This window comes from Eublepharis macularius, chromosome 15 (genome assembly GCF_028583425.1).
Source record: "Eublepharis macularius isolate TG4126 chromosome 15, MPM_Emac_v1.0, whole genome shotgun sequence".
NCBI lineage: Eukaryota > Metazoa > Chordata > Lepidosauria > Squamata > Eublepharidae > Eublepharis > Eublepharis macularius.
Genome location: NC_072804.1, coordinates 31,628,541 through 31,653,063, shown reverse-complemented (window position 1 = coordinate 31,653,063; position 24,523 = coordinate 31,628,541). Strand labels below are relative to the sequence as shown.

At 44.8% G+C, this 24,523-nt stretch overlaps 2 protein-coding genes and 1 non-coding gene across 4 annotated transcripts in view; 2 read left to right on the top strand and 1 right to left on the bottom strand.

Moving 5' to 3' along the window:
• The window catches only part of MYOM3 (myomesin 3), a 57,356-nt gene extending 45,078 nt beyond the window's left edge, over positions 1–12,278 (top strand). For both annotated transcript variants that reach the window (XM_054999779.1, XM_054999780.1), the window contains exons 26-37: positions 1,189–1,333; positions 2,781–2,840; positions 4,179–4,246; positions 4,505–4,615; positions 5,561–5,648; positions 6,176–6,214; positions 6,368–6,473; positions 6,665–6,828; positions 8,280–8,316; positions 9,221–9,243; positions 9,980–10,035; positions 11,870–12,278. In XM_054999779.1, the coding sequence (XP_054855754.1) occupies positions 1,189–1,333; positions 2,781–2,840; positions 4,179–4,246; positions 4,505–4,615; positions 5,561–5,648; positions 6,176–6,214; positions 6,368–6,473; positions 6,665–6,828; positions 8,280–8,316; positions 9,221–9,243; positions 9,980–10,035; positions 11,870–12,145 (1,173 nt within the window). In that variant the 3' untranslated portion in view covers positions 12,146–12,278. The remainder of the gene's footprint in view (positions 1–1,188; positions 1,334–2,780; positions 2,841–4,178; positions 4,247–4,504; positions 4,616–5,560; positions 5,649–6,175; positions 6,215–6,367; positions 6,474–6,664; positions 6,829–8,279; positions 8,317–9,220; positions 9,244–9,979; positions 10,036–11,869) is intronic.
• Positions 8,826–8,902, bottom strand: TRNAT-AGU (transfer RNA threonine (anticodon AGU)). The gene has a single exon. It is a non-coding gene; the product is annotated as a tRNA-Thr (tRNA).
• A 6,109-nt stretch (positions 12,279–18,387) lies between the features above and the next one.
• On the top strand, positions 18,388–24,116 carry LOC129342868 (fatty acid-binding protein, liver-like). Its single transcript, XM_054998817.1, has 5 exons — positions 18,388–18,491; positions 18,601–18,725; positions 20,372–20,544; positions 21,646–21,735; positions 23,997–24,116. The coding sequence occupies exons 1-5, from the start codon at positions 18,403–18,405 to the stop codon at positions 24,045–24,047; spliced, it is 528 nt and encodes a 175-aa protein (XP_054854792.1). The 5' UTR covers positions 18,388–18,402; the 3' UTR covers positions 24,048–24,116.
• The last annotated feature ends 407 nt before the right edge of the window (positions 24,117–24,523 follow it).

The following is a 24,523-nucleotide window of genomic DNA, read 5'->3' as shown; positions in this document are numbered from 1 at the left end:
TTGGGCCTTAGAAGGGTATAACTTTACCTAGGATGGCACTGAGACACTCATTAGGAAAATGAAGGTCCCCTCCAGGCTAGGGCTGCCAACTCTGAATTGGGAAATTTCTAAAGATTGGGGGGGGAAGCACGGGAAGGATGGAGTTTGGGGAGGGAACTCAACAGAGTATAATGCCATGGACTCCACCTTCCAAAGGAGCCATTTTCTCCATGAGAAATGATCTCTGTCATCTGGAGATTGGGAGAACTCTAGGCTCCACCTGGAGACGGGCAACCCTTCTCAGAACTGGCCCTTCTCAGCATGGCTCCCAGAGGCAATGGTGGGCATAAACCAGAAGAAACCCCGTGCTACTGCCAGCTCAATCCCCAGTGGTGACTTGGCACCCTTGCCTTGTTGTGGTTCCCCAAGCAGCGGCTTGAGTTGCTTGGGACAAGAACCAGCCATGCCAAAATACCACAACATATGGCTAGCTGCATGTGGCTGGGTGCCACAAATCCGTACCACAGTACTACAAATCTGTTCTAAGTCAATGGATTTGAGAGGCAAAGACATCTGCGCAGGGAAATTACTCCACACGCTGTGTGTGCCTCCTAGCTGTCCTTCATTTTACTTTCAGAACATCTACAAGGCTTTTTTTTAAAAAATGGAAGGCTGTTGGAATAGACAAGTGCTATTCATTGTGTTTTGTAGCTCTGATTTTTTTAAAAGTACAATTTTATTGTATTGGCTGTTTTAAACTCTTTTTAAAATACGACGTTTTCCTGGCTGCAAACCATCTTGAGGGCTTGCCTGGCTCAAACGACATGGTTGAAAACTGAGAGGGAAAATACACTGCAGACAAACAGTTTTAACCACCAGTCCCTTTCCACAGGGAACCTGGGAATTACAAACCTTCCTAGGATGGGAGCTGTGTATTGTGGAGCCCTAGTCCAGGCAGCCTTTTGTTGCGCTTCAGCTCTTGAAGGCCACCCTCTCCCAATGAAGTGCAATGGCAAAACTATATAACTATAGTATAATGTCGTTTTGCCCCAGAACCCTCTTGAGTATGTGAATGTCTGTGTAAGGAAGATGCTGCAGGAAAAAAGCATCCTTCAAAATATAGCTTTGGGATGCAAAAGATGTTGAGGTTTCCTTACCAAACTGCATCTCCTTTGCTGATAACTTACTTTGCTTGTTTTCTTACCTTAGGGCCACAAGATCAATTTTGACCGAGCAAAAGGCCTTGTGGAACTAATCATTGAGGACTTCTGCGAAGACGACAAGGGGACATACACTGCCCAGCTGAAGGATGGCAAAGCTACAAACCAGTTTACGCTGGCTCTGGTTGGGGATGGTATGTAGGGAACCCGGAGGACTTGAATCAATGCAGGTGGAAGAAAGGGCTAAACTACATTTTCCTTGCATTCTCCCCAGGTTTGCCATGAGAACTTTTGATCAGATATGCAATGGGAGTTTCATGCTTGGAACTCAGTTCCTAGGAGCTCAGCAGCCCAATAAGGATAGGACTGATTTTTCCAACTGGAAAGCTGGAATTGCCCAGTTGGGGAAATCTACTTGTTGCCATCAGTACATGTAAGTTCTTCTAACAGGACAAATAGTGGCTCCCTGGGGCCATTTCAGGTCAGGAAAACAGCATGGTGGCGGTATCTTAAGCCCCTTCTAGGTGTGCACCACAGTCCTGATCCAAATTGGGCTCCCATGCTCCTGTGCCAACCACAGATGTGCAGCTCACATCTGACTGAAAGGCCTTGTGGCAGCCCCCAGGAGGACGTCAGGACAATGTAACAAGTTTATGGAGTTAAGAAGGCAAAATATCTGAGTAACATAGAAGGGAAGACAACAGCACACGGAGCAGAAAAAACAGGGAAATAACTCCCTGCAAGAGAAAAGCAGCTTGGGGGAAGGCAGAAGCCCCCCCCCACCCCATGACATTCCAATCACATTTGGTTCTCCTTCTTTTTCAAAGAAGTCATTCTTGGCAGCTGCTGTTGGGGCAAGAGGACGTCAGAGAGAAGGCTAGGGTTAGAACCTTTCTCCCTCTTGTGATCATTTTCTACATGCAGTGGAGTTTTCAAATGGGAGAGCATTTAAACATGTAATTCCCCTCCAGCATTGGCTTGTGGCCTTACATGGTGCACACCAGAAAGAGATCTTGCCTGGATTCCCTGGAGGCAAATATTTACTAATTTTATTTATTTTAATTTATAGCCTGCCTTTATTGCTGAGATGGAAGTTGGAGGACTCACTGTAAAACAATGCAGTCAAGTAATATGAGACATCCAACAAACAATGCAATAGGACAAGAATTACAAAAATTAGAAACAATGGCGGGTGGGAAGGAGTATCAGACACAGAATGGAATTATAAAAGTAGAAAACAAAGTAGTTAGGGTTGCCAACTCTGGACTGGCAAATTCCTGGAGATTTGGGGGTGAAACAAGGGAAGGTGGGATTTGGTGAGGGGGAAGGGATGTCAGCAGGGTACAATGCCAGAGAATCCACCCTCCAAAGCAGCTGTTTTCTCCATGGGAACTGGTCTCTGTAGCCTGGAGATCAACTGTAATTCTGGGAGATCTCCAGGCCCTACGCGGAGGGTAGCAAACCTAAGTGGAGCAAAATAATACATTTAATAAAACCCTGTTCCCCTTATAAAAGCCTCCCCTCCTGCCCTTGACACACAGTTAGCCTCCCATCTGAGGTCCTCCCTGGAAATAGACCACTATGTTTGGTGAAACTTGTCCAGTTATGTTGTGCACACTGATCCAGTGTTTGTTCTTCCAGATTTTGATAAGCTTAAAGCAGAGGCTGATGCCAAGAAGAGGGAATGGAAGAGAAAGCATGGTAAGATAATCTCAAGGCCAGAGGCTCTGTCTGACCTGCATTAGCTAGGCTCATGGCCAAAGTGATCATAAAACATCTGATGGAAGGATGGAGGAAGGGAATCAAAGTTGTGACACAGGTTTTTTGTTAAAATTGGGGGCAAGGTGGAAAGTGGGGACTTTTGAAAAGAAAAGGCTTTTAAAAGAGCAACGTGCTTAATAGATGGTCCTAAAGCTGGCTTACAAGCACTTTGCAGAATTTGAAACAATGGCATTCATTTGGCAGCATGCTCCCTTTGAGTAAGTGAGCCATGAACCTGTCACAGCTTCACTGATGGTCCTCAGCTGATAGGATAACCAAGGTCCATACCTTTAATATGTCAGGCAGGTGTAAGAAAAGTTTCATCTACTGAAATCCCCAGTTCTACACAACAATCAACCAGGGCCTCCTTTGTATTGGGCTACCCTTTCTGATGCTTTCTGATCCATGATTATTGCAGAGCAGTATTAATCTATTGTAGATAAATAAAGCAGAAGTCCAGTGTTGCCTCAAAGACTAACAACATTTATTCCAGCGTGAGTTTTCATGAATCAGAGCTGAGCTGTGACTCACAAAAATTCAAGCTGGAATCAATGTTGTTAGTCTTTAAAGCAACACTGGATGTCTGTTTTACTTTTCTGATCCATGCACCCACAACAGGACTGTTTCAGTTTTGCCATGTGCACTCAACTCTGCTTAGGCAACAAGCTCTGGCCGTGTTTTCGATGTGGCTATGACAGACCACGAGGCGACAGATCATAACAACTTTCAGGCTGTGTTGAGCCATGATCTCAGCCCTTTCCCAAGAGACTGTGGAGTATTCACAAGACTTTGGCATAAGTCTCCTTTTTCTCACACTTCTATGCCAGTTTGGAGCATACCCTATCTTCTGGATCCAGGACTGAGGACCCACTTGTCTCTGACCTACCTTTGGAGAGAAGCCAAAGTAGAATGGCAGGGTGGTAGACAAACTCTTAGGACATTATTTAAGCCATGTTGAGCACACGCAGGGGATGGGAATGACTGTGGCTTAATGATAGAGCATCCCTCAGTTTGCACTCAGAAGGTCCCAGGTTCAGGCCCGGCCTTGCAGGTCCAGTTTCAAACAGAATCAGGTAGAAGGTGATGTGAAAGACCTCCACTTGAGAACCTGGAGAGCCACTGCCAGTCCAAGTAGACAAGAATGGCCTTGATAGACCAAGGATCGGTCTATCCCAGGCTGCTTCATGAGATGCTGGCTATAATTTGCCACCAAGTGGCTCTGTTACAAGCGAAGCCACAGATGGATGATCAGGATTGGGTCTTCTCACCCCTGCACAGGTCCCCATTTTATTGAACAGCTGCAATGGAAGGTGACGGAGGAATGCGAAGTCCTGCTGACTTGCAAGGTAAATCTCAGGGTTTTAGAAAAACTGGAGTGTTTATAAGAATGAAAACGAAAATGAAGACGAATAATACTGGCAGCTAATAAGCCATATTATAATATTTTGCAAACCAAACATGTCTTGTCCATGGCTTCTACGTTATGGTAATGGGGCTAGGAACAGGTGCTGTCCTACATGAGAAGGGAACAGAGCAGTTGCTTTACTTCCCCATTGTCTGCCTTCTGCTAAATTCTCTTCCTCTTCTTTGTTTGCTTTCCAAAGGCAGCAAACATGAAGAAAGAGACCACCTTCAAGTGGTTCATGGATAACAAAGCCCGCTCAGATGGCCAGTATGAACCAAAGACAGGTGCCGGGATCCTTAATATTAAGAAGGTAATGAATGTCTGTAAGTTTTCTTACCTTGAGTCGGACCATGGGCCTCTCTCTAGCTCAGTACAGTATACTCAGATGTAGATGTAATAAGAACTTGAAGAAGGGAAGAGAAGGGCCCAAGTGGTGGATGCAGGGAAAGTAAATGTTAAATGGACATTGACAGACTGATCTGTTTCATGTGGCATTCTCTCATTGACCCTCCTTCCTATTTACGTTTGTTTAATTCTTCTCTTTAATTGTTTTTATAATATGTGTTTTCAAAAGATTGTTTTAATGGTTTGGGTTGTTTGCTGCCTTGGGGACCCTGAGGTGGGTGGAAAGGGGGTGTAAAAATGTTATTAATAAAATGATTAATTAATTAAGTGGGGGGGGGAGACCAAAGGGAGTACAATGAGATTGGTAGGACAGATTCTCAGTAGCTCATTGTGCATAAAGTGCTGTCAAGTTGCAGCTGACTACAACCAGGGCCGTTTCCACACGGCTTACCTTGTTCCGGAAAACAGCGAAATCTCGTGCAAAATCTTGCAAGAAGATGCTGTTATCATGTCTTCTTGCACGATAACAGCGTCTTCTCACATGATTTCATGCGATAACAGCATCTTCTCGTGCGATTTCGTGCGAGATTTCGCTGTTTTCCAGAACAAGGTAAGCTGTGTGGAAACGGCCCCTGTAGAGTTTTCAAGGCAAGAGGTGAACAGAGATGGTTTGCCATTGCCTGCTTCTGCATAACACGCCTGGTCCTCTTGGGTGTCTCCCATCCAAGTACTAACCAGGTCCCACCCTGCTTAGTTTCCGAGAGCTGATGAAATAGAGCTAGCCAGAGCCGTTCAAGTGAGGGCTGGTAGCCCATTATCATCTAGCAATACTGTAATTTCCTTCTGGCCAGTTGGCACATTACTGAATGTTATTGTTTTCTTTATTTATTGGTGAAATGTTTTTGGCTAGATTACCAAAGCAGACAAGGGAATATACAAGGCTGTGGTTTCTGATGATCGCGGGCAAGATACCACTCAACTTGACCTTACGAAGGAAGGTAATTAGACCGATTCTCTCATTACAAAGTCCTCATGGCTGCCAGATGTGTTTCTGTCAAATGTTTGTTGGGAATTCTCTGCTGGGAACATGATTCCCAGGCATGCAAGGGCTCAATTCAGATCAAGACCATAGTGTGTGGGTAGAAGAGGCACCCACTTCATTGTTCCTAGCCTGAAATAGCCTCAAGGGAGCTGCAGTTTGCCCCATTGGGGTAACTTACGTGCAGCCATCAGTACAAATTAAGTTTCCCAAACAGGCCTTGCTTTTGTTGAGCAACACTTCCCTTGGATCAGTCACTCTCTCTTGATGTAACCTACCTTGCAGGGTTGTAGGGAGGATAAAAAGGGAGAGGACAGGACCGTGTTCCCAGAGCTCCTTAGTGGAAGGGCAGGATAAAAAAGTACATTTAATTAAAGGTTGTTTTTACATTAAATTAACTAATCAAGTAACTACATGTTGAGACGCTGGTTGTTTGCCACTGGTGTGCATGTATTACTAAAAGTTTTTTATCATTGTCTTTTCTAGCATTTGATGACATCCTGAAGGAACTTGCCAGAATCAGTGGTAAGTCATTTTTATTTTCTAAGTCTGGTATCAATAATATGGTATACAAATGCAAGTAGATGTGATCTTCTCTCTATAAAACACACACACACACAAACCCAGGAGGCCCCATCATCTTTCTCAAGTTCATTTCTTTTCAAATCCTCCATTCAGTTCTTGCTGCATCCCCGTTGAAAGTCCAGCCAACTGTAGAAGGCATCAAGATCTATAGTGAAGTGAAGTACTACACAGATGCTATGAAAGCCACCTGGTATCACAAGTATGTTTTCCAGTGTATTTTTAAGGTTCTTGATATGTGTGAACTGTCAGTGTGTGCATAGCAGTAGGTGACACAAAAAGTTTTTCTTCAGGGTGCATCCACATGTTTGTAAATTCACTGGTGAGCCCGCCATGGAAGTGTACATATCACCAGTTGTGCAATAGTAATGTAATATAATTTTGCATTTTCAGTGATAAACGGCTGGAAAGTGGAGACCGACGGAAAACAGGAACAACTATGGACCAGATCTGGGTACATATCCTGGATCCCAAGGAGTCTGATAAAGGAAAATATACCCTGGAGTTGTTTGATGGACAAGAGTCACGTAAACTGTCGACTGACCTCTCTGGGAAAGGTAAGTAGCAGACAGAAGTAGGTGGCTTCTCATTCAGAGATGACTCCTGTTCCAGCTCCAGTGAGAGAGAGAACTTTCTTTTGTGTTCAGAAAATGGCCACCGCATCTCCTCAGTACAGCATGTGAATAGGTGCTACACACGTACCAGCTTCCCTAGCGAGAGAAACCATTGTGGGATAATCCTACATGTTATTACGTTTAAATTGTATGCATATTATAACTGCCAATTTTCTTACACTGGACTGATAAGCAAATTAACCCAACAGGGGCCGTTTCCCCACGGTCTAAAAATAGCGCACTACTCATGGAAGGCTGCTGGCTTCCTCGCGCGATTTTCCTTCTGTGAGTATCTCGCTATTTTTAGACCGTGAGGAAACGGCCAGTGTCCACGTAGGGAAAGGATAGGGTGGGGCCATGTCAAAAGAGGTGAAATGGAAAACATTATGGAAGCAGCTAAAGAGGCCAGTGGGCCTGCTAAACAATGTCCTTCTCCCTCATGCCTCAAAAATTGCCACCTGTGATTTCGCCCAGTGGCCAAGCTCCAGTAACCCCTCACAGACCCTGAGGGAGAATTCACCTTAATTGACAATGCCACACCAAATGTGGCTTGGTCCAGATCTGAGTTCAGCAAAACTTGAAGTGAAAAATGTGACTTTTTAAGAATGTCACGTATTTTTGGAATTCAGACCTGAGGGAATGTCATATTTGCTGTGGTGAAACCTTATAAAATGATGCTACAGGAATCTGAAGAGTGGAACAAACTGCGCTTCACAATACAAATGATTTCAAAATGGCTGTGCCCTAGGTTTCAACTTCCTTTGGCTAGCCTTCCCTAGAACTAGTTTCCTCCCTACATAACACATTGTTCACAGAACACTTTACAGGGTACTTCCAAAAGACTGATGAAATCTCAGTCTAGGTCAGTCGACAGTCTTGGTGTTGGTGCTGAATTTGCTTCAGACCCACCCCCACCCCCCACCCCATTTATTTCAGCTTATTCAAGGTTCACTTTGTAAAATTTCTGTAAATTGTAAACCTTAGTCTCCCTTTTGTGGGGCTGAACTGGGCATGTGCAGCCCTCTGATGGGGCAAATAATGCCCCTTGAAGCCCCATCTACCCTGCACCTTTCCCCCCTGCAGTGTAGTTCCAATCAGAATCAGGGCCCTTGCATCGCTGTCAAAGTGAGTTCTCACAGGGAAATTGAGCTCTCTTGGTTCCTAATTTAGGTGGCCATTGGGATAACAGAAAATCTGTTTAAACTGACTGTCTGTCTCTGTTGCCTGTTTTTCTATCTGCCTTCAACTTCAATTTTTAAAAAAATGTTAATAGAGGGAAATGGAGTCTGTAAACTTTCTTGGAGATGAGTGAAGATACTGTTTATAAGATGCTGTTATTAACCATGAGGAAGTCATGGTTAATTCGGTGCAAAATCTCTCTTCCTTTTTCATAGCTTTCGACGACGCGCTTGCTGAACATCAAAGGCTGAAGTAAGTTTTCTGCTCCCACGTGCTTTCTTTTTTAACTCAATTCAGATTCCCACTTGCCATTTGACCGGAGCACTAAGCAGTGCCAGAAAGTGCTTCTTTGGACTTTACCATCTGACCTTTCTGACCATGTTCTAACCATCTGGGAATGTTCAATAAGCGCTGTGGGTGGTGCTGCTTATTGGCACAATTTGCATCCAGAGACAAGAAACAGTTATGGTAGAAGAGCGGTTTCTGGGGTTACATTGGCCCGGCCTCCTGAGAGTTCCAAGCAGTCATATTGGTGCAGCAGGCTTTTCATAGGGCGCAGACTTTTTGGAAGGAAGTAGCCGAGGGAAGCACATGTAGCTTTGCAGAGTGGTGTGATGGTTCAAGAGTGTTGAACTAGGAACTGACAGATCCTGGTTCAAATCCCCACTCCGCTATGAAGCTCGTTGTGTGATCTTGGTCCAGTGGTTCTTCAGGGTGCCAGGCAGAGGCCATTCAAACCACCTCCTACCTGAGCCTTTTAACTGGGATGCCAGGGATTGAACCTGGGACCTTCTGCATACTAAGCAGATGCTCTACCACTGAGCCACAGCCCTTCCCATGCAGCCGACTTCACAGGATTGTTGGGATGATAAAAGGGGAAGGGAGAAGTATCTATACTGCCCTGAGATCCTTGCAGGAAGAGTGGGATCAACATGCACTAGACCCACAGATTCTGAGAGATCCCCTTAAGATCACTCAAGAAATTGCAGGCACCACAAAGAGCAACTGAGGAAATAGCATGAAGTTGTTGTGTTTGTTAAATGGGATTGCCCGTGGCAGAGGAGGACAGAGATTCAGAACGGCAGCTTTGGCAGTGGCTATGAGATTTGCATTTAAACAATAAAAACTTATAATTTTTTTAATGTTTCATTTTCAGGCAAGCTGCTGTTGTAGAAGAGCGTGAGTATATGAAAGTGCACATCTTTTGGTCCCAGCCCAGGCTCATTTTCATTTACATATATCTCATAGTGATGGGTGCCCTACCTAGCAGATCAAAAAATCTACAAAGGCAGGGCACCAACCATTACAGTAGAGGCTTTTGCACAACTAGGAAAACTCTTAGGCTGGCAGAAAAAAAAATTTTTAATGGGGAAGGGAGCAAAAAGGTAAAGGACAATTTCTGTGTATGCACTGATATCACAACAACAAAGTGGTGCCAAATATTGTCTGACTGCCCACATGGAATAAGGAGATGAGAAAAGTGGGAATCAGAGAAGGAAGCAGGGAAGGAGGGGTGCAAAGGGGGAGAGAAGGAGAGCCAGGAGGGGAGGAAAAGCAGCGCCCTGCAAGGGAGCAAAAAGAAGCAGAGATGGATTGGGAGGAGGGAAAAACAAAATGTGGGCAGGGGGGATGAAAGTTGTTAAAGATGGGGAGAAGAGCAGAAGCCGGAGCAAGTGCAGGGCAGAAAGAGGAGTGAGGTTGGGAAAAGCAGGAGTTGGCAACGCGGAAGGAGAATGGGCAGGGCACAAATTGGGTGGCTGGGAGGGGAATGGGATTTCTACTCCCCGAGGAGTCCTTAGGGGTCCCTGCCCCCCTTTTGTATGTATATGTGAACTAATCAATGAATTTGTTTTGGAGCCAAAATGCAAAATAAAGCCAGAAATAACAACACTTGCGCTACCTCTCCTTCCACTAGACCGAGCCAAAGTTGTTCGGGGCCTTCCAGATGTGGCTACCATCATGGAGTCTAAGGTAAAAGTCCTATCACAGGCAGGGTATTTTTCTAGTACAGAGAGGGGTGGGGTGCAGACCTCTTCTGGGAATACAGAAGTCTTAAACGTTTACAGAGCTGCAGATCAAAGTATTTCCCTTTTCCTCTCCTGTGCCCATTGCCCCTTAGTGAAAACAAGATCTAAATGTCTCTTTTGTATTTAATGTTTCTGTTATACATACGAGAGACAGAACAACAATGAAGTAAGAGGTGGACAAGAAGAATTACATATACTTATTTAACTAATTCTAGGCAGTTGCCATATATTTTATTATAGAGATCCAATTCCCCCCCCCCACTCTTTCATTGACAAGAAATTCACCAGGAGAGAGATCGTAGTGAGATTTATGACCTCCCTTACCTGGTCCTGCAGATGGAATTGCCCCTTAGAAGCCAAAGGCAGGGTTTCCAGCAGAGGCTGTGGGGGTGGCATTTGCAGAGGAGAATTGATGGTCAGGAGGGTCCTTAACCACTGGGATGTACCCTACGGCTCTGCTTAGTATAGACCTGGGATGGATGAGAGGCAGATGGGGCTTGACAGGATGGAGACTGACTGCCTCGGAGGAAACAGCAAGAAAGCCTCATCGAGCCGGATGGGTTGGCTTTGCAGCTAGGAGGGAAAACATGGCATCTCTTATATATGTTAGCACTTCTCGATGAGCCTGGCGGACTTTTGAACTCCAGAACTGAGGGTCCAGATTAGTTAATGCCCTTTTAATACATCTAGGAAAAGTTGTCCCTCATGTATGTGAGAGTGTGTGGGTCTGTGAGTGAGAGAGAGACCATGCGTGTGGCTGCGAGGAACTGCGTGTGAAGCTGTGCAAAGAGAAGGACCAGCAACCACTCTATGTATACATCCGTCTGCAAACCTCTGACAAGGGCGGGGGAGGCGTCAGATGCTCAGGATCTGAAAGTCTCAACTAACTTAATAACATTTTCCATGTTTCTTTTCTTAGTCTGCATTCCTGTCCTATCACTGTATTTACTCTAGAATTGTGTATTGCAGGGATAAAGTTGATTTAATTAAAACACCCCTGGGTTGCTGAACCTCTGGGCAGCAGCTAAGCTTACAAACCTTGAGGTGGGGCCTGGAGATCTCCTAGAATGATGACTGATCTCCAGATGACAGAGATTAGTTTCCCTGGAGCAAATGGCTGCTTTTCAGGGTGGTATCTATGGTATTATCCCCTGCTGAGGTGCCTCCCCTTCCCAAACCCTGCCCTGTTCAGGAGCCACCCCCCAAATTCCCAGGAATTTCCCCTCTTGGAGCTGGCAATCCTAGGCACATCTAGGAGCAGGGAAGTCACAGGGACAAATCCAGAGGTGGTGGTGGTGGCAGGCCTATCCAGAGGACTATCCTACCAAGGGAGTTGGAGAGTAAAGGGAATGGCTTGTGTCCCAGCTTCTGAGCAGGCTTGCATTTCCCACATTTCCTGTATTTGCCTTGAGAGCCATTTGCCAGAGGGGGACATGCGGTCATCCTCCTGGTGTACTGGGTCAGAACCATCACAGGACTCTTCCTCCAGCTCAAGACTTCATGGGCCAAAGGGTGGCCCAACCCACACTTAGCCATGCAGAGTTGTAGGATACACCCTCCTGCCCTGTATCTTTACTTTGCTCTTTGGTAGACCATGTCTTCACACATCTTTTTTCCCCAATCACATCAAAAGAGGGGATGGAGAGAGTTAGGAGAGGACAGTGAAAGATAAAACCAGAACAAGATTGCAACCTACACAGGTTTTTACTCATCTGCATCAGTTTTTCTTCTGTCAAGCTTGAGTGCCAACAGCTAACATTCATCTCTTTTGAAAACAGACTCTCTGTTTGACGTGCATCATATCCGGAGATCCTTACCCAGAAATCACGTGGTATAAAAATGAGAAGGTGATCACCTTCAAAGATCGGTACAAGATGGAAGTGAAAGGCACGGTTATCACAATCACCATAGAGAACGTCAGCAGTGAGGACACAGGGAAGTTCAGTATCCATGTCAAGAACAAATGGGGTTCTGAAACAGGCCGGGTGACAGTCAGTGTGTACAAACATGGGGAAGAGCCAGCAGAACTCAGAGATGAACAGCCCTTAATTTGAGCCTGTGCCAAGCCTGGTTTCTTTTTCTTCTTCTTTTCCCCTTGTATCAAGAATCTGTATTTTGCCATTTGTAGTTCAAGCTGTATTTTTAGGATGTGTGCTAAATAAACACATATATTTGATGAGAATGTAACAGCAATGGCAAAATGTGAGTTTACCTACTAGTGGAATGTAATTTTTTTTCTGCTTTAAATTCATTTTGCAGTTTGGTAAGTATGGGTGCCAATATTGGTTAAAAAAAATAAGATGGGGTATCAGTGCTCCAGCTCAATGAAGTATTTGTGGGACAGGGCTTTTTTTCTGGGAAAAGAGGTGGTGGAACTCAGTGGGTTGCCCTCGGAGAAAATGGTCACATGGCTGGTGGCCCCGCCCCCTGATCTCCAGACAGAGGGGAGTGTAGATTGCCCTCCGCGCCGCATGGTGCAGAGGGCCATCTAAACTCCCCTCTGTCTGGAGATCAGGGGGCGGGGCCACCAGCCATGTGACCATTTTCAAGAGGTTCCGGAACTCCGTTGCCCCGCGTTCCATCTGAAAAAAAGCCCTGTTTAGACATAAACATGGAAGTGCCTCTTGCCTTTTAGGGTTTTTTACTGTAATTGCAAGCACAAGAATGTAATCAGTATTTTGTTTAAATGAAAACTGAAAATTCTCAGAGCCCCAAAATAGTTGCTTGAGTTTTGTGCCCCAAAATAGCTGCGGTCATTATGTACTCTACTGGGCTCCTCTCTCAGTGTGTGGCAAAGCCTGGTTAGCTAATGCCATAGACCCTTTGGCATATCAGCTTAAATTTTAGCTCCCCAAGGTCAGCATAGGTGACAAGAGGTAACCTGAGCCACATTGCTTCAGAACCAATGAACTTTTCCAGCGCTGCAAGCGGGAATAGGGGTGGAATATGCCCTTTTGGAATGGAATACTTTAGTTGCAGTTCACAGAACTTCTTACTAAGAACGCAATAGATAATTTTGCTACAGCAGCAGAAGTAGCAACTCTGTTGGGAAGATACAAACAATGAAACATTTGGATAAAATTAACAAGAGTGCAAAAAAAAAAAAGCAACATAACTTGTCCACAGAAGAAACTCTGTAAGAAAGAGCAGTATTAAAGAGCGGTGGAGGGGGTACGAAACTGCCCTCACTATGTTCAGTGCAAATGTCTCTCTGTCCCATTTTTATCCCCTTTTTCGTCCCAGGAGCTTGGGGCAGAGCACATAGGTTGTCCTTCCCACCAGTTTTATACTCAGTCCACCCCTGAGAGGTGTATTAGGTGGAGAAATAGTGACTGGCCTACCCAGTTTCATGACTCAACACAGATAGTAAACATATCCTTGTCTATTTGCAGGGCTGGCATGCTCTAAACACCCTTTTCAATATGCCATAATATGATTCACTTTCAAGCAGGGAAAAATCAGCGGTTGGGGGTGTCTATTGGCAGGTGCCTGCGGATTTACTGACAAGCCTCTTCCATTCCTAAAGGACCTTTGCAACTTTTTAAAAAACTTAAAAACAAAATAAGATGCAGGATATAGATAGTTATAAACACACACATGCGCAGGCGCATGCACACACACACACACACACAAACTGTTTAAAAACTGTTTTAAGAAACAGACTGTCCACCTGAAACATGACGCAAGATTAACATCGAAAACAGAGTTTGATTTACTGGTATGTGTATATATTTGAGGCAAGTTGCAAATATGTGGGTGATAATTTTGGGAGGCAGCTGTGAGTCATGTTAGAGAACCTGGTTTGCATACAGATGGCCCCGGGTCTCTGGCACATCCTGTTAAAGTGGTGTTAGGAGGAGGCTGAGCTGCTTCTACACTAGGGTGATTTTCGGGGGTAGTCTGGTTGCTGATGCGACCCTGTGTGAAATGGCCCTTGCAGTGGCAATTCCACACAGCCCAAAGGCATTTCTAGCTGTGGTTTCCCTTTCACACCTGACGCATGCTGAAGCTCCCTACATATTTATGTGACCTTCAGGATCCTCCACCCATCCTGTTTTACAGTTTTTCTCACAGAAGGTAATGATACATAGAATTAACACAATATGATTTTAGAAAACTTTTAAAAAAGAAGTATTCTCAGAAAAATCTCCAACAATCCCCTCTCCCCCACCTCCCAAAGGGAGGCTGAGCTATGGGTAATTCTCTTCTGTTTTTCAAAAAAGCACAAGCATGAAAAATGCTGGATAGGAATAACACAATGCCTTTGCAACTTAAAAAAGTTTTTAAGACGACTTGGATGATTCCCACCCAGCCCCTGGCCGTCGTCACACGGGCATCTCTTCCGTTAAATTTACAGCATATAGCGTCCTACCTGTTATCGGCACAGTAACGTTTCTTTGGGTCACCTAACGGCTCTTCGCGCCACCAGCTGTCCACACCGAAGCACTCTGTTCTGTTCTCTCTAACCGCACAGAAGCAGCTCCTCCCCCCCTTTTTTTTATTATTCTGGCATTTAATTCCGCTATAACGGATTAACAGCATATAAACATTACGACCCTTTTGTTTTTCCAACTTTGAAATTATATAAATAGCCCTTTGCCCACAGAAAACTCCCTGTCTGACGTGATCCCCATCGCTGAAGACTCTGCCATGGCAATTGAGTCATTTTTACTTCAGCAGAAAGTTTGCATTGTGTTATGTCGTTATGGCGTTATAAGGACATAATAAAATAAAAAAAAGGGGAGTCGCAGGAAGAAATGGATTCTGGGATTGAAGGGAGGGCATAGGACGTTGCGAGGCGAAATACATCGATGTGAGGCATTCACACTGAGGCGCAAAATATCGCAACTATCAAGCAAAAAATAGCAATGAGGAAATCGCTTCAAGGTGGGTTTTTGCCGGGAAATAGCACCATTTAAGCGCCTTTTTAGCGCTAAATAAAAGCCCGTGTGACGACGGCCCCTGTCTAAAAGGCAGAGGGTTCCCTTCTGTTATGTTAATTTCTGCAGGGGACTGGCCCCTTGAAGTCCTCAAAACATGAAAGAGTAACTGACTAATGCTTGGCCAATTATGCTGTTTCCTCTTCAGACACAAGAAAGTGCTCCTGCCTCTAGCATGGAAACATGGGGTGGGGGGCCTGCAACTTTAAAACGCACAAATGGAGGGCAATGTCATGTGGAAACATGAAAAAAATGCACAAGTTGGGTGGTTGAAACGTGAAAAATCCTTGGTGTGGAAGCAGCACTTGGAGAGTTGCTACCAGTCCAAGAAAACTGAGCTTGATTGGCATGCCATAAGGTTTCTTGAGCAAGATTTGGACCAAATAGCACCGTAAAGACCAACTAGATTTACAAGCTATGAGCTTTTGAGAGTTAAGGCTCCCTTCTTCAGCTACGAGTGGGAAAATGTAGGTTTTTTGCTTTTGCTTTTCTCCATCCCAAGGGGAGATGTGAATCCCTGTAAGAAAAGTTCCAACGTTTTTATCAGAAATGGCCTGATTTGTCTTCTTCCATGTTTGAGAAAAGCAAGGCACAAATCTGAATTCACAATTGATGGGAGAGGCATGCCGTTGGTTATGGGGGTGGGAGGGAAAGGTATTCATTAAATCCGCAATTCCTTGTACTCTATGTAGGGCTAGAAATGTTGATCAAGAAAGGTCAGACCCGGTAGGGCACAGACTGTGCTTGAATGAAGTAACAGGGCAAACAAGGTGTGTAGATTTTGTCAAAGTAACCACTGTGCTCAGTCCTCAAAGGATGATTCATCACTATGCTACGGCCATGTGCCACAGATATCTGAGTATAACAGAAAAGTTACCAGCCCTGGCTATTCTCCAGAATCCTCCCCCTCTCCTCCTACTGAATAGATGGTCAGTGATTTGAGCCCTGACATGGCTAGTGTGCAAGCATTCCTTCTGTTCTTCCACCTAATAATTCTGGCTTTCCCACAGCCATCTATCTAGTCACCTGTGATGAGTAAAAATCACTTCTGGGGAACCAGACAGCAGAGCTTCTGTATCCTATTTCCCATACTCACACCCTGGGATATGTTGTCTTTAAAAGAATAATACGTGCGGGAGGGAATGAGGGAAGCATGTCAAACTTGTAGTGGACTATTAACTTTTTGGGATTTACTTGCAAGGTTGTAATAAATGACAGCCAATGACCCACGCCCAAAGCATTGATTTGACTGGGCTGTGGTGTAATGCAGCATGAGAGCACCAGAAGTGACCTTTAGGTGCTAAATGCAGGTCATCATTCCTTCCCCCTAGGGTTGCCAACCTCCAGGTGGGGGCTGAAGTTCTCCCAGAATGACAAATGGTCTCCAGACTACAGAGATCAGTTCCCCAGGGGGAAATGGCTGTGTTGGAGGGTGGAATCTATGCAATTTTGCCCCACCAAGATCCACCCCCCATATCTTTAGGAATTTCCTAACTCAGAGTTGGCAACCCTATACAGTTCCATCGTCCATAAGCAGCTCTTTCTGCTTTCCTTAGAGATCTGCAAATAGAAATCTGTTTCCACTCATGGATCACCTTTGCTGGTTTGTAAATTCAGTGATTTTGGACAATTGTATTATCTGCAGTAAGAAATTGCTTTTCCCGTCATCTAGTGGAACACAGGTGTACACAAGAGTCACAAATTTCATGGCCATCACGCTTGTGGAACGTATAATTTCCCTTTCATCTTCTGGCAAAGAAAGCCTTGACTTGCATTTTTTCCAAGTCTAGCCACTGCTAAGTTTTACAGTCAAGATACTAGTGAACATTATATCATGATAAAGAAATCTGGGTTCTGTTTTCAGCCCTTATGCAAGTTGTGAGCTCTCTGTGCCCATTTTCCATCTGCAAAACGACCCTTCCAATGTTTTAGGTAAAAGGTAAAGGTAGTCCCCTGTGCAAGCACCAAGTCATTACTGACCCATGGGGGGGGACATCGCATCACGATGTTTTCTGGGCAGACTTTTTACGGGGTGGTTTGCCATTGCCTTCCCCAGTCATCTACACTTTACCCCCCAGGAACCTGGGTACTCATTTTACTGACCTCAGAAGGATGCAAGGCTGAGTCAACCTTGAGCCAGCTACCTGAACCTGGCTTCCGCCAGGATTGAACTCAGGTTGTAAGCAGAGCTTGGACTGCAGTACAGCAACTTACCACTCTGCGCCATCTAATATTTCAGGATACTTATTTTGAATCTCAGCTAGCTGGCAGTTATACTAGTTTATACTGAATGAATCTTGAATTTTTAAGGCATTTTGTATTACCCAAAATTTTCATGTTATCTTGCTGTGGCTATTTTTTTCATTTATTTATTCACTTCATTTATAGACCACCTTTCTTACTGAGACCGAAGGTGAATTACCATCAGTCAGCAAAACAATCATCCAATAAAAATGCAGTAAGACTGGGATTTCAGACCTGAAAATCGGGGCAAGGGGTGGGGCGCAGGAATGCCAAAGTATGCCATACCATAACGCAGCGGAACAAAGGTAGAAGACAATGCAGAAAAGGAGGATGATACATACTAAGCTTACCAGACACCCAGTGGGAGCGGGGGATCGGCTGCTCCCACCCTCCACCTTACCACTCATCTGGACAGCAGGGGGGAGTGGGGAAAGGTGCAAGAACGGGCCTCCCAAGTGCACTCCCAGGGTGGCACAACAACGTCACTTCCCAGGAATGATGTCATTGCACCGCTCTGAGAGTGCTCCGATGCTTTGCAGTGGGCTAATTTGGGCCCCAAACGGGCCAAATTGGGCCTGTTTGGGGCCCAAAATGGCCCGCTGTGAATTGTGCGTGCGCTCCTGCACCTGTGCAATGACATCACCTGGAACTGCCATCACTGGAAGTGACGTCATGCGCAGGCACAGGATGAGGAACTCCGAGAAGGTGAGTGCTGGGTACCCGCCCTCCTGCTGGGAGGGTAAGGAAACCTGGCAACCCTAATGCATACGGCAAACATCGCAGTAGACCACAATCCTATCCCTTATAAAAGCAACCTCCTGAGCTGTTCTATTCTACTACAGTTCTAATCCTTTGATAAAAATGCCTTCCTGAACATTGTTTTGTGCCTTCTGCAGAATGATAGAAGTGTGGGGGACTTCCTGACCTCTTTAGGCAGGTCATTTCTCAAGAAGGGAGCCACCACAGTGAATGCACGAACGGGCAGTTGCCAATTTCACCCCTGTGCAGGGTGGTATAATTTCAACAATATTTCATTTTATTTATTCATAAACAGGAATGAGAGAGCCGCACACAAACATGCTGGTGCAAAAGCAGCCACAAATACTTGGAGGCTTTCTGCCTTCGTTATGGTTAACCTTGATGTTAGCGATGAGCAGACTGGAGAAAAGGAGTCCGGCCTTCTTCACAATACAATGAACGGGAGGTTATGGCCACGGTGAACAAATTTAGAATTAATTATTGATAGTTCACGGCTTAATCATTTGTAACTGACCCTAGGCAGGGTATGGGATTCCTTCTTCATAAATAGCATCCATTCCCTCCAGCGAATCCACTGCCCGGTTCCTAGCAGCACAGCCAGTCCCATCGATTCACGTTTCCAAAATGGCATTCAACGGCACGTGGCAGGTGTATGTCCAAGAGAACTATGAAGCGTTCCTGAGAGCTATTGGTAAGCATCTCATGAGTTTTGTCACAATGGGCCTTAGACTGGGGCCACTGAACATAGGTGTTAGAAACTAAACTCTGAGAGGAAGTTTAACCCCGAGGAAAAATTTTAACAACTCAGATTTTAACAAGGCATCCCCTGAAAATTAAGAAACAGCAAATTACCAAAAGCAAAGACCAAAAAAACAGAGACTGTCCTTGGTAAATAGGGTCACTTTGACTGCATGAAACCCTTAACTGCCCTTGCTGGGTGATTTCATACTCTCAGCCTAACCTACCTCACAGGATTGTTGTGAGAAAATGGAGGAGAGGGGGTGATGTACGTGGCTTTTTGTCCTCATGGCTTTGCAGCCCGTGGCACTGGGAATATTATCTAACAAAATACTACTCTGGCTGTTGTGGGTTTTCCGGGCTGCATTGCCGTGGTCTTGGCATTGTAGTTCCTGACGGTTCGCCAGCAGCTGTGGCTGGCATCTTCAGAGGTGTAGCACCAAAAGACAGATCTCTCAGTGTCACAGTGTGGAAAAGATGTAGGTCATTTGTATCTACTCAGGAGGGGTGGGGTTGAGCTGAGTCATCCTGCAAGAGTTTCCCAGGGTGTGGAATGCTAATGGCGGGAGGCTTCACTGTATCCTGAGGAGGTTCTTTTGCATATGGATTGGTACTTGATGTGCTAATCTTCTATGCAGGGCTATTGTCGGGGATAGAATGTTTTGTTAGCCTGGTGTTTTTCAGAACTGGAAACCATGCTCTGTTCATTCTTAAGGTTTCTTCTTTCCTGTTGAAGTTTTGCTTATGCTTGTGAATTTCAATGGCTTCCCTGTGCAGTCTGACAAAGTAGTTGGAAGTGTTGTCCAGTATTTTGGTGTCCTGGAATAAGATACTGTGCCCTGTTTGAGTTAGGCTATGTTCAGCCACTGCTGATTTTTCAGGTTGTCCAAGTCTGCAGTGTCTTTCATGTTCTTTTATGTTCTTTTATTCTTGTCATCCAGACAAGAATAAAAGAACATGAAAGACACTGCAGACTTGGACAACCTGAAAAATCAGCAGTGGCTGAACATAGCCTAACTCAAACAGGGCACAGTATCTTATTCCAGGACACCAAAATACTGGACAACACTTCCAACTACTTTGTCAGACTGCACAGGGAAGCCATTGAAATTCACAAGCATAAGCAAAACTTCAACAGGAAAGAAGAAACCTTAAGAATGAACAGAGCATGGTTTCCAGTTCTGAAAAACACCAGGCTAACAAAACATTCTATCCCCGACAATAGCCCTGCATAGAAGATTAGCACATCAAGTACCAATCCATATGCAAAAGAACCTCCTCAGGATACAGTGAAGCCTCCCGCCATTAGCATTCCACACCCTGGGAAACTCTTACAGGATGACTCAGCTCAACCCCACCCCTCCTGAGTAGATACAAATGACCTACATCTTTTCCACACTGTGACACTGAGAGATCTGTCTTTTGGTGCTACACCTCTGAAGATGCCAGTCACAGCTGCTGGCGAAACGTCAGGAACTACAATGCCAAGACCACGGCATACAGCCCGGAAAACCCACAACAGCCATCGTTCTCCGGCCGTGAAAGCCTTCGACAATACAAAATACTACTCTGTCCGCCCCTCCTTTTTTTCCTTTTCAGCCTTACCAGAAGATATCATCAAAACCGCTAAAGACATTAAGCCAATAATTGAAATCCAGCAAACCGGAAACAACTTTGTTGTCACATCCAAAACCCCCAACAAATCTGTGACAAATACATTCACACTTGGGAAAGAAACAGAAATGTCCACAATGGATAACAAAAAAGTGAAGGTAACTCCTGACTTGCAGATTACTGGCAGCCACAAGACCTTAGTTCAGTGTTCAAGTATACCTGTGTTATTAACTGATGGGAAGGATTCTGGTTTCTATTCAAAGGCTTCTGGAAATGATGGGGTGGATCCTACTAGCTTGTCTGCTTAATCTCACCCAGTTCTTTCCTTAGTACATATCCAACATGGCTGTCAGCAGCTAGCTTCTTTCTTCTTCACTAGCAGAAAAGCTGGGCTGATTCCAGACGGCCCTCCCCATGCCGAAACGTCGCGCATCGTCGCGCGGAAAACATGAAATATCGCGTTTTCCACGTGACGACACACGACGTTTCGGCATGGGGAGGGCCGTCTGGAATCGGCCCTGGTCAGATCCAACCCTAAAGAACTGCAGTTCCCAAATCTGAATGGCATTCCCTAGCACTCTTGATTTTGACATGGTGTACCACTCACTGCCATGTTTCTGTGCCACTTTGGCCCATTCTTCCTCCATTCCCTAGTGAATTGTGGCCTGTGGGTCAAATCACCCATTTTCACTGCCACCCTGAATGGCACCCAAATCTTCCACCAGAGGTAACTTTCTCTCACCTGGCTTTCGAGAATCACAGTTCTCTTCTTCAGATGCTATGATTCTTGAAAGCTTATGCTACAGTAAAGTTGGTTAGTCTTAAAGGTGCTACTGGACCCTTTTCTATTTTTGCTACTACAGACTAACACAGCTAACTCCTCTGGATCTATACCACCTGACTTTGTGGTAGAATTGTCTCTGCCTCAGAATTCTTTGAAGGGTTGCTAGGGCCAGACCCAGAAAAAAAAACAGAAGACTGTTTGGGAACAGGGGCGGGAGGGGGGCATTGCTGTTCTCTACCCTGAAGATCTTCAGACTACAATCTGGAGCTGGTAACTTTGTTTTTATTTGTGCTGTTTCCAAGAGTCTACAGCCTCTATGCCCATTGCAGTATATTCTGTTTGATGGGTCAAGATTGTACCTGTAACATTTCACTTGGCCCGCTGGGTGAGTTCACAGTGATGCAACTCTGGTCGTTTGCTCTGTCATACCCTGCTGTCTTTGTTCGAAAACTCTTTTCCCTCTCAATTTTTACAGTGCACAGTAAACTTGGTAGATGGAAAACTAATATCCAAAACAGACAAATTCACCCACGAGCAAGAAATACAAGGCAATGAAATGGTGGAGGTGAGTAAATACTGACAGCATAGGATGGGTGGGAAAGAGTCGGGAGAAGAAGAAAAAAGTCTCGACAGAGAGAGGGTCAGTCTGGCACCTCCATGTTCTTTGTCCCAGAAGTCTCCATCTCCAACATGTGAGGAACACATTAGGAATGCAATCATTTATTTTGAACTTTGTATCCCTTTCTAGCTTGTAGGGGAAAGACGCTCTGCACTTACATAGAGGGAAACTACAAAGGACAACTTCCCCGGGTTTTAAAATTGTGTCTGTGAGAGGGGATTTATTTCAGAATACTCTGCTTGCCAATTCAAACCCCGCTTCAACCAATAACCTCACACAGAATTAAGACACCAAAACAGTGATTTATAAAGAATTTTTTTATTGTTTATAAATAGCCCAGGTGCATATTGTCTCTCTCTGGATCATATGTATAAAGACCAGTTACATCAGGGGATCTTATATACCCCTAGTGCTAGTGTTTACAGAACAATTGCTATTTGTTTACAGAATAAAAGATCAAGAAGGTTAATACAAACATCCCTTCCGAATTCCATTTCCCAGGATACATGGCACCCAACAAGCCTGATTGACAGGCCAGTAAGATCTCACTGTAATGTAAACACCTCGATGCTGAAGTCATACTTTTGTTATGGGTTCGAAATGCTTCTGGGAAGTAACAAATTAAAGGTTAAAATCTTAGTTGCGAAGTGAAAACAATGAAAAATGTTTATAGTTGAAAGGAACTCTCTCGCCTCACTGCAAGATTGTGCTGACTTGTAGTTTAGTATCTACAGATAAGGAGAAAGAATCTGCCCACCGAGGCAAATTTACCTATTGTATGGCAGATCAGCTTCAATAATGCTCACATAGGATTTCAGGGGTCCTCAGAAAAATCCCTTAACAGTCTACTAACACCATTTTAAATTGCTTTCTAATTTAACACAGAGCTGAGAGCCCCCTCCTCTACAGAACAGGTGCACAGCAGGGCAGCCCAGGTCGTGCGGGCTTACTTTCCTCCTGCTCTCACCTCCTTTCACAGGAGGAAGACAGCAGACTGGTTGGTGAGCCCCACTTCTGTCTCCCTGCTGTTAACTACACTCCCCAAATGTGTTCAGGGCAAAAGAGAGTACCAGGCTGTTCGTTGTGCCTGGGGATGTGATTTGGCAATCCTCACTGCATACAAAAATGAACAAAATTTGTATTATGAGCTGCCTTGTATTTATTTTTTTTTTAAAGCAGGGTCGAAGTGTTCCTCAGGAATACTGCAGTGATTCATAAGCACATAACTATCCTGGAGGGGTGGGGAATGCCTTGTGAAAGCATCCAAATGAAAACACAGATTCTGCCCAGCTTATAGATCATGCACAGAGTCCTGTGAACACTGACAGCAAGAGATTCAGGGAACTTTCCAAACTGGAAGGAGTCTGGAAGGGAAGGTGGGGGTGGGCGGGCTCGATGCCTCCAGTTCCTTGTGCCTGCTGAAGCCCAGTGCTTGTGCCCTGCCCTCTCTCTTCTGGGCCCCTTTGCAAAGAAGTGCCACTGAAGCTGAGGGCCAAGCTACAAGTGACGAATTACACTTGAATGGCAAGTGAACAGACTCACATGTATTCCTCCCTGTTCACTTGCCATCCACTTGTGCTCCACTTGACCAAGGCAAAATGCCTTGAATCGGCTCTGATTCCTAGACTACGCCTCGGGAGGAACAAGGAAAGCTTCTGCCCTCTTGAATACGAATGCATGGTGTTCAAGACTGCAGCCGTGAGCAGTTGGATGTCCTATTGAAAAGAGTGGGAGATTTGAGTAAATATTAATAGGATCACACTGCATCCCTGTGGTGGTTTGCAGATACATGATCTTCATGGGAATTTCTACTAATGTTAATAAGTTGGAGGGAGTGTTCAGATGGGAAAAAATCCCCCCCTCTCCAAATGTTTCTGTTCCTCCCCCCTCCCCCTGGCTGCCACATCTGTAATCCAAGCCTAGCGTTCCATCCACTAAACATTCTTTCTCTCTCCAGTACTCTGTTGTACAATAGACAGCTCGCATTTAAAAAAGAAAGAAAAAGAAAAAACATTTACCTGGGATTTTTTTGTGGTCGAATTCCATGATTCGATGAAGTCTGGGACCACCCAGTAATCAGTTCACTGGGTTTGATGATTCTGCCAGTCCCTAATGCCCCTCACGATTTTCATTGTGTTGTGGACTGATGTGTTTCATGTTGGTTAAACAAGAAAACTAACAGCACTGTTCAAACTTATCCTCCACAGAGAATAACGGCAGGTTCTGCAACGTTTGTCAGGAAAAGCAGGAAGATCTAAAAATGCAAATAAGACTTTGGTTTGCAATAGACATTTTTATATTTGGGAAATAAAATATACTTTCCATCACCCATAATGTTTTGTTTTATGTATGTGACTGCAGTGCTCAATAAAATGAAAAGGGGGGCGGCAGAATTTTTCTGGGACATTGAGGCCAGTTTGGGCAGTGCTCATCCATTCAGCGGACGGATAATTATTACTCTTTCATTTGGATCTTGTCTTTAACTCGCCTCTCTTTGCAGCATCTCTCCCCCCACTCCACTCCCCTCACCTTCTTTCTGTTGATAGTATAAATACATTCACTTTCGGGTGTACACTTCATGCTCTGAATCACAACAACATCTGCTGGAATAAATTTTGTTAGTCTTTAAAGTGCTGCTGGACTCCTGTTTTACTTTGCTATCATGTACAGCCTAACCAACCCATCTGAGAGAACTTTGGGAATCGTAGATCATTAAAGAGCTGAGAAATCTGTG

Bases quoted from the DNA above. Each gene is read 5' to 3' on its own strand.
- LOC129342868 (XM_054998817.1), top strand. From the start codon at position 18,403: ATGGTTAACCTTGATGTTAGCGATGAGCAGACTGGAGAAAAGGAGTCC. The intron at 18,492-18,600 runs GTGAACAAATTT...CATTCCCTCCAG, and splicing joins AACGGGAGGTTATGGCCACG to CGAATCCACTGCCCGGTTCC. The intron at 20,545-21,645 runs GTAACTCCTGAC...CAATTTTTACAG, and splicing joins TGGATAACAAAAAAGTGAAG to TGCACAGTAAACTTGGTAGA.